The sequence below is a fragment of the Cryphonectria parasitica genome, assembly GCF_011745365.1.
Source record: "Cryphonectria parasitica EP155 unplaced genomic scaffold M406scaffold_3, whole genome shotgun sequence".
Lineage (NCBI taxonomy): Eukaryota > Fungi > Ascomycota > Sordariomycetes > Diaporthales > Cryphonectriaceae > Cryphonectria > Cryphonectria parasitica.
Window position 1 is genome coordinate 764560 of NW_024468911.1, and position 9367 is coordinate 773926.

General features: G+C 54.5%; 2 protein-coding genes across 2 annotated transcripts; both read left to right on the forward strand.

Moving 5' to 3' along the window:
- Nucleotides 1-248: 248 nt before the first annotated feature.
- Nucleotides 249-2417, forward strand: M406DRAFT_287783 (uncharacterized protein). The gene is made up of 5 exons (XM_040918760.1): nt 249-454; nt 685-717; nt 784-945; nt 1060-1361; nt 1457-2417. The coding sequence occupies exons 1-5, from the start codon at nt 406-408 to the stop codon at nt 1874-1876; spliced, it is 966 nt and encodes a 321-aa protein (XP_040777796.1). The 5' UTR covers nt 249-405; the 3' UTR covers nt 1877-2417.
- Nucleotides 2418-6994: 4577 nt separating this feature from the next.
- M406DRAFT_337761 (tricorn protease N-terminal domain-containing protein) lies at nt 6995-9166 on the forward strand (the record flags this gene model as incomplete). The annotated part of the gene is made up of 2 exons (XM_040921289.1): nt 6995-7382; nt 7488-9166. 2 exons carry the CDS (start codon nt 6995-6997, stop codon nt 9164-9166), a joined length of 2067 nt encoding a protein of 688 aa, XP_040777797.1.
- Between the last annotated feature and the right edge of the window lie 201 nt (nt 9167-9367).

Genomic DNA, 9367 nt, shown 5'->3' on the forward strand with positions numbered 1-9367 from the left:
CTTACCACCTCACTGGGCCTTGGCCCCCTTGGGCAGGGAGAGACAACAGGCAGTGACGGGCACCAAAAAGCAAGAACTTGAAATCCGAGCTAGATAGAGTCTGGGTCTTGGCTTGTTTTTGGACAGGGAACACACCTCATAGCTGCCTGCAAAAATACGTCGAGACTACCATTTCTGTCGTCACCTTCTTTTACTTTGCACTTCTTCTCTCCTCCCCCTCCAGCTGTCCATACATACACCTGCACAAACCTACCTATCACATCCTAACCCATCAGAGAGAGCCTCGTAATTGCATCTACGCCTAGCCCTCAACCTTTGTTTTCCACCGCACTCGCATCTCTCCAAACACCAAAGAGCACGTGCTCCAGTTGATTTCCATCTCGACATCACCTCATCTCTTGCATAATGGCCGACACCGCCAACGGAGCTTCCACCATGGACTCCCTCAAGGCTAGTAAGGTAAGTCAGAGCTGTCTGCTTCTTTGATGATGTCCAATGCTTTTCCCAATGCAACGCTCTCTATCTCCCCCAGGACTGCACCCAGCCCAAGCTCAAGTCTCTAATGTTTCGATGGATTGAATGCAAGCTAACAGCCTGGCAGTGTTTCAGGGCTCCAACCCACGAACACCCCTCCTCCCTCCGAATCTCTATGCCACCCCCGATAAGCTAACAACACCTCTCCAGATGCCCAGAGCGCCTATGACTCTGTCACTAGTGGTATGTAATTTCCTCCCATCCTGTTTATCATAATATGGCAAGCTGACGTATTCACCTCTCCGCCAGGCCCCGTCGCCCAGTCTGTCCAGGACCAGCACCTGAAGACCAGCAACGAGTTCTCCAACCTCGCAGCCTCTCGCCAGACTCCGGCCAACCCGACTGCCACTGGCCAGCCCCTGACGCACTATCACTCCTTCTTCTCCGAGCTTCTGTCGTGGAATAACCCTCGTACGTACATGCCCGTGCCATAGCCGTCCGCACAGATATAGGGAAGAGCGGGCGGGGCCCGTCTCAAGATAAGAGCCCGGGAGCAAAGCCGACTAACCAGCTATGCCGTCACAGGGGCCTCCGCGATTGCCTACCTCTCTACCGTCTCGCTCATCTTCGCGGTTAGATACCTGGATGTGCTCCGATGGGGCTTCAGGCTCACCTGGATGGTTCTGGGCATCACCATCGCTGCCGAGGTTGCCGGCAAGCTGGTTATGAATACCGGTCTTGCCAGCCAGCTTCGCCCTCGCAAGTACTATACCGTCCCTCGTGAGGCCCTCGACTCTCTTATTGGCGACGTCCATGAGCTGGTCAACTTCGTTGTCATCGAGTCCCAGCGCATTCTCTTTGCCGAGAACATTGGCGCCTCCACCACGGTAAGCAGTATATGGCACCTTCGTCCCCCCCTTTCCCGGGGGGGGGGCACCTCTACCAAGTCCGGGCCCTGCTGACAAGAGGCTTCTCTTCCTAGGTCTGCATCAGTGCCTTCCTCTCGTACTGGCTCGTCAAGATTGTTCCGTACTGGGGCCTCGCTCTCCTCGCCACCACCCTCCTCTTCACCGTGCCTCTGATCTACACCACTAACCAGGAGCTCATCGACCACCACCTTGCGAATGCACAGAACATCGTCAATGCACAGACTCAGCAGTTTAAGCAGGTTGCCGGTACGCACACGGCACACGCCACTGAGGTCACCAAGCAGTTCATGGGAGAGTATACCTCCAAGGCCCAGCAGATGCTGCGTGGCGGTCATGCCTCTCCCAAACCCCAGGCTCAGGCTGTCAAGGAGTCCGACTTCCCTGCGGCCCCTCAGGAGGCCTTCAAGGCCGCCGACGAGCCTGCGGCGCCTGTGCCAGAGGTCAAGCAGGAGGAGCCCCTGATCTCCACCTAATTGTCCACGGACAGACAAAGTAACGATGCGGTCGTCTATGCTCAACCGGTCCTGTTAGTAGACTTGGGACGCCAGCACAACAGGACCCGAGAGCCACGACCAGAGAATGAATCTGAAGGACTGTATTCTCTGGATCCTACATCGGAGGCTCGTCTCACATGAAAATTGGGGGTGATAGGGGGGGGGGGGCGCAGTTAGTTACGTGATGGTGCGGGGGAGGTCGAGGGTTTGCAGAGAGGCGAGCTGGCTCACATCACAGGCTGAGGATATCAAGGGGGAGAGGCATAGGTACGAAGAGATACGAACGAGGCTGTTTTTGTTTTTCGGAAATCCACACGGCATGCAAGAGCGCACTGCGTTGTCTTACTGGTCCTTTCCTTTTTTTTTTCCTTTTTATCTTTCCCTTTACCTGCAAGAGACTGTTGATGTTTGACGATGGACGAATGGCAGTCACGTTCTTCTTCCTGCGTTCTTTTTGTCTTGTACGGGAGTAACGGACGTGAGTTGGCGGACTTTCTCATAATTCAAGGCGTTGCATCATAATTGCATCCTGCGTGCCTGCGTGCCTGGCTGGCTCGGTATCGTTCAACGATGTCAAGACGCCCGGGGCCAGGTATCACATGCTCATCAAATGCTCCTTCCTTCTCCTGGGTCCTCGGGTTTCAAGATCGCTCTGACTGGGCCAATCATTCAGGATGTTGGAGAAGATGGAAACAGTCTTGGGATAGTATCCTTAATAGGTCTTGGGGAAGCCGTGAGACTGGGCACAGGTACTGAGGGAGAATAGCCTAGCAAGTCATCTTGTTCAGACATGCTGTGAGGTATTAGCCCGGGGTGGATCATGCACTATCTGGATTGATATTTAGCTTTTGCTTCGAGTTTTGGTATATTGTAACCAGACATCATTACAACAAGTAGTCTTCTCCTTCGGAGCCCAGCGGCCCCTCACGCTTGGGTTAACCCCAGCTGAGACACTTTTGACAAATAATCGTGTTCGTTTCGAGGGTCACCAGTTTGTTTGTCACCATTTCCTCACGCACCAACCTGAGCAACATGCCGACAACTATACCAGGGACCATCTGTTGCTTTGCCTCTTCCTCTTGGCCATTTTCCCTTCCAGATGTTTGTTTTATCCTTTGTTCTGGTTTAGTTCATGATATGCTAAGTAACTAGGAAGTTGATAAACAGAGGGCAGACGATGAGTATTTTGGGTATACTACACAATCAGACAGCCTTTGACCATTGTTGCAATCTAGCTGCTTACCCCCTCCTATAGTTACAGTATTAAGCTGTATGCAGGGCGCAAAGGGACAGACCACGCCACGTACCACCGGCTGTGACGGACTCGCGTGCGGGATCGGTGTTACTGCTGTGCTACGTCGGGGTTATATTAACATTGTCTACAACGTCTCCCATCGTATGAGAACAAGACCACATGTCGGACACAGACAGTGAGGAACTGGGTATGGCAGGCGGCTGAGTGCAAGAGGTTCCGCGGAAATGAAACGCCTGCAGTTGCCGAACTCCCGCCATTAGGTATGCCGGTGTTCCGAGTGCGTCGGTGAACCGTCCACTCAACAACGTATTTCTGGTTTTGGAGGGGCAATACGATGTCGGTGCAGATATGGAAGGGAAGGTTTCACAAACATAGAAGTGTGAGTAGCAAACTATTGGTTATCACATGAAAGGGGGAGCTTGTGGCGTTGTTTGCAGGAGTATTTGAACACTTCTGGCGCCCTCTCTTAATCCCATCAGGAGTTGGTCCATTTCCCAAATCGTCCTGTTATAGGTGTTTTGAGCTAACAGAGCAATTACATGATCGGCCCGTCGACGTTAGCCGATGTCTTAATTGCTTAATACTATCACAGTCTTTGGTGGCAGCCACGTCCGAGCCATGCAGGCGACGAGAATTGCCAGCTATGGCTGGGGAAGCCACGCCTCGAGGATATGCACCTGCCCGACCATCTCGATCTCCTACCTTGAAGCTACACCATCCTTTTAGCCGTCTCGTCACCGTTCGATACATACTCGAAGTATTGGGTTGTGTTCCGTACCGAATGGCTCGCTCTGTTTGGCGGCGCGGGGGCATACGTACTGCCGTCGTGCTTTCCAAGGTTGTCTGTGCATTGGAACTTTGCACGAGAGGGCGGCATTGGATCCAACGAGAGTAGAAGTCGAGGCTCTACAGACACCACAGCCTGATCGAGTGACTCTTGTTGTCTCACCCACTACAACCACCCAGTCACCGGTCCCTGATCCAGGCCTTGGCCTCTTGAGGCATTCCCAAGAAGAACAGGAGGAGGAGGAGGAGGAGGAGGAGGAGGAGGATAGGGCGGGGCCGCAAGACCATCGAGCCTTGGCCGACAGTCTTGTCACGATACGAGACACACTCCAAGAGGTTTGAAGCTCGTCGATACGTTATTGCCGACACTATTAAAAAACAATACAAGGCTAACGATGCGAAAGTAGTTGCTCTATAATAGCACGGACTCAACGAGGGTTCCTGTTGCTACCTGGGTGCTCTCACATCGATGGCACGTTACAGAGGATTGATGATTCAATATTGATGTGGTTTGAACTGCTACCACACGTGCGAAGCGATCCAATACTCAAGCATACAAGCGGCCTGCATGTGGCTCGAGCCGCCGAGCAGATTCCTACTTCTCCCTGACGAGATGGATACAAACAACGGCCAGCTTGCAGCCTGCCTTGAAATACCCGACTCATCAAAATAAGACACTGATTGCGTCAAGCAGCGTCAGTACTATGCATCTCAGCGCCTAGGCGAATCCTGGGAGGATCGTCCTAGCAGCAAGCGAGTCAATCGCAAATGCTCGGCCCTGTTCCGATCGTCTCGCCATATCCAAATATTGACATTCAAGACATCTGACGAATGGTTCGGCGACTACGGACCTCGGGGCTACGCGTCACTTGCATCAAGATCGGCAAAGTTTCTTCACCATTACACAATATCCCACTCGGCACACCACAATCACCCATGGCACCCACCATCAGGCTTCCGCGGGCCCTGCCCGCGAATCGCCTCCTTTGAAATTCACACCTACGATGACCTATCAAATTGCTGTCATATACAGCAGCTCCTGCTGGCCAGCATAAGCGGGCCCTACCCTTCGGATGACTCGACTGAACAGGTATGGGGAAGACACCACGCGCGGTTTGTTCCTCCCCCCCACACCCCCGTCTACAGGCCCCTGACCGCCTCGCCCTGTAATTACATGCCGCGTTTATTCCAAGAGCCGAAGTCCCCGTCCCTCCTTCTTTGCGGGCAGCACTGAATCAGAGCTTACACCGAGGACTTGCCTACCTCACAAGAGGCATCGTCTCCGCGCACGGCTTTTTAAGCATAGACTTACTTCGTTTTAGTACTTACCATGCACGCTATATGGTACGAAGCGGGCGAGTCTGAGAGGGTCGTAAGGTTGGGTGCAACCCCACCAACGCTACATCTTTTGGGGCGCCGCCCGTCTTCTCACCTTCCGGAAAGGTGACTGAATTGCATCCAACGGCAGAGATACTAATCATAGCACTAGAACACACAGAAACACCAGATCAAGCTGTCGCAGGAGATCAGAGTGGAGTTTTGTTTCCACTCGACTGCGGCTTGTTGTTTAGTAAAGTTTGGCATCCTACCCGTCGTGCCCCAGTCCAGCCCGTTGTCCCCTTTCTGCCGAGGGGTCCACCGTCTCTCCCTCGAACGAGCCTTCAACTACGATCTTGCGATGTGCAAGAGGGCTAAGAAGGGTTGCCACTGTGCTCAGAGCAGGAGGGCCCGAATTTTGCCCCAGTCTTTGGGCCGGTGTATGCTATCGATCATGGGTTGGCAAGACTAGGAAGGTGAAGACAAGAAGGGCGCCAGACAACGTCTCGCGCCTCGTAATGAATGTGACCCTATTCGACCCAGAAGAGGCCATCACGTTAGGTCGGATGTCCGCTGCTGGCCTCGGAGATGTCGAGACGTCGTCGTGGAGGTTGTGGAAGGTTGTGACAGGTCATTTACTATTTGTTTTAGGTGTACGAACGTCGAAGTTACCTTCGAGCAGCTAGGAACCAGCCGGCTTGGCACAGATAGAGAGAGCCAATGGCACAAAGATCGAGGTGGCAAACGTCGACGACGACTCCTCCTCCTGCTAGGTCCGCGTGGCCCCGGTCAGATCAACCAACCCCTGGCCATCTCAACGGGTGATGATCCCCCGGATCGACTTGGGATGAAGGATCAAGGACGAGGGACGAACTATCAGATTTGTTTCGGTTTAACACCCAAAGGGTGGCCGCAGCCAGGGGTGCCTGGCGGAGGGATACAGGACATAGAAGAGGTATGTACAGTAATTTTATGCGTTCTGGCGAGAGAGTTCAAAGAAGGAGAGAGGACAAACCAACGCCATCTCTGTGAGATCTAGCGTCTTCAGGCACCATCTAACGGACTATACCCCCCAGAAGAGGTCCGCCGAAAATATCAACATAGGACACGCATAACCTCCGAAGCATGTTTCCAACTTCCAATCCATGGAAACCTGCATACGGCTAGTCTTGGCACAAACCAGTAAGAGACCGAGTTTTGGTCCACCGCATCCTTTGGTCATGGCCCATATTACCCTTGGAGAATTGGATAATCCTTCACGGTTGCTGCAGTCGTAGCATGCCACTGGTTGAGCAATCTTAAAAATTTCAAAGGGGGGAAGGAAAGAAAAAGAAAGGGAAAAAAGAAAGGGAAAGTGGGTAGGACTGCGTCATTGGCGGAAAAGACAACAACCCGCATCTGTTGCATGCTCTCGGTTACGGTAAGGAGAGGCGACTTCGATTTTATCCCGGAGAACGACGGCAAGATAGGACCCATGGAGATCGACATGTTCTGATGCGACGTGCAAGGATCTGGCAATGATGAAGAAGGGGAAAAGGCAGACTGGGGCATCGTCTTAGCTAAAGACGAACGTATCCTGCTTCGTCTTGGGTTTCTTATGAGTATAAAGCCCAGGCGCATATCCCATTGGAAGTCGACAACCGTTCTAATGGTATGTCTCTGTCATCGAGGACATAGGCCTCCAACGCTCTTTTCCCCCTCCCCCCTTCTTTTTCTAACCCCTGCGCTTCATTTTCAAGATGCGTCTGTCTGTTGGTGCCGTGATCGCCCTGGTGACAGGGCAGGTCGTTGCCAGCTGCCCCTACGCCGACAAGCAGCTCAAGGACAGAGAGGCATGCCCCTACGCCAAGCTGGCCGAGGCACGAAACGTGCCTTCCCATCCTCATGGCCCCAGGTCTCACCTCGTGAAGCCGCGTGAGCCTATCGCTGGCAAGAATGGCATCTTCTACATGAACCGCATTGCCCCCTCGGGCTCGGCCGTCTTCGTCGCCAACGCTGACGGCAGCAACGCCGTCCAGCTCAATAGCAACCAGACTAACCCGTTCGACTACCACGCCAGCTGGTCCCCTGATGGCGAGTGGATCGTCTTTACCACTGAGCGTCGTCTGGACGGCCAGGCTGATGTCTGTAAGTAATCTGAAAGAAAGATTGAAAACAAGAAGCAGAGGAGCACGTGTTCCTGTGGCCCTCTTGTGGCAAGAACAGACAGATTAACACCTTGAAACTACGTAGACCGAGTCAAGCCAGACGGCACTGGACTGGAGATCCTCGTCGAGACGGATGCGCACGACGACGCTGGTGTGCTCTCCCCAGACGGGACAAAGTTGGCTTATGTCTCGACGTATGGCAACCACACGGCCAACATCTGGGTCCAGGACCTGACCACCGGCACGTCCTACAACCTAACTGACACGGCGCTCACCCGCCCGACCAACCAGGTCGGACCGACAGGCCACTTCCGGCCCTCGTGGTCCCCCGATGGCGAGTGGATTGCCTTCAGCTCCGATCGCGACACGGACTGGACGGGTCACAGCAGCGGTATAGGCTGGGAGCACACGCAGACTCTCTCCATCTATGTGATCAGGCCTAACGGCACCGACTTCCGCAAGGTCCTCAGCGTCGACGACTACTCTGTGGGCCAGCCGCGATGGTCGCCCGACGGCTCGACCATCGTCTTCAATATCATAGCGAGAGAGGACACGTACGCCGCCCACGGCATCTCGTCCCAGAACTCGGGCATAACAGGCCAGATCGCTAGCGTGGACGTCGCGACGGGTACTAACATCGTGAATATTACCACGGGAGACTACCAGAAAGTCGGCCAGCAGTACATTGGCAACAGCACCAACATTGGCTACGTCGTCAAGAATGGCGAATACGGCATCGTGCAGTACACAGCTCCCGACTCGACCCACCAGTCCTTCAACGTCACCTACCTCCGCAACCCGTCCTGGTCGCCCGACGGAACTCAGATCGTCTACGAGGTGCTGTACTGGGAGCAGCGCCAGGCCGAGGAGGAGCTCTATTCCTTCGACTCGGAGTGGGAGTACCGCTTCATGGACGTCTTCCCCCAGCATAACAACGCAACCAACCGCATGGCCATCACGCAGAAGCAGCTGGGCGGCGCCAACTCCTCCGTCATTACTAGTGGCCCCGAGTACACCGACCTGGTCGACTCGCTGGACACCTACCAGATCTGGAACATCAGTGAACCCAGCCAGGTGGAAACCGTGGAGGAGGGCGGTGGCGGCTGCTTCCAGCCCACCTTCTATCCCGACGGCAGCAAGCTCGCGGTCGGCCTGGGCACATGGTTCGCAGGGCGTACCCAAGGAAACGGCGTCCTGTACGAGTTCCCCGCGTCCGGCGGCGAGTACACCGCCCTGACGGATGGCACGCAGAACGCAGGGTTCCCGTCCTATTCGCCTGACGGCACCAAGCTGGTGTACCGCCTCTGGGACCTGGACAGCGGCGTGCCCCTGGGCCTGCGCGTCCTCGACCTGACCACCAACGTGACGACCAACCTGACCTGGGGCTGGGACAACACCCCTGGTTGGTCGCCCGACGGAGAGCGCATCGTCTTCACCCGCAACGTGAACTGGACCGAGTCGTACGGCGCGCGCTGGTACGCGGATCGCTTCGACGTCATGACCATCAAGCCTGATGGCACCGAGCTGACCCGCGTCACCGACTCCGACGCCAACGATGCCCACGCCGTCTGGAACTATGATGGCCGCATCATGTGGAACAGCGGCATGTACGGCTTCCGCGACGAGTGCGCCCAGTACGACAACACGTTCCAGCCGTACGGCCAGATCATGATCATGAACTACGACGGGTCCAACAAGACCTTGCTGACAAACTCCATGTGGGAAGACTCCATGCCCCTGTTTGTACCGAATGAGTACCTGTAAGGTGCCCTTCGTCGTATCGCGAGCGCACGAGAAAGGAAGGGAAAGAAAGAAAACAACGAGAGGATCTCTTTTGTTTCCTCATCTGAGCTTGGGAGGCATTGTGTTCGATTCTTGTGACTGTATATAGTCATATTCTGATGCATTCTCGTTACATATTACGCAAGGAACCCATGATGATACTTTGTCCATGTATATATATAC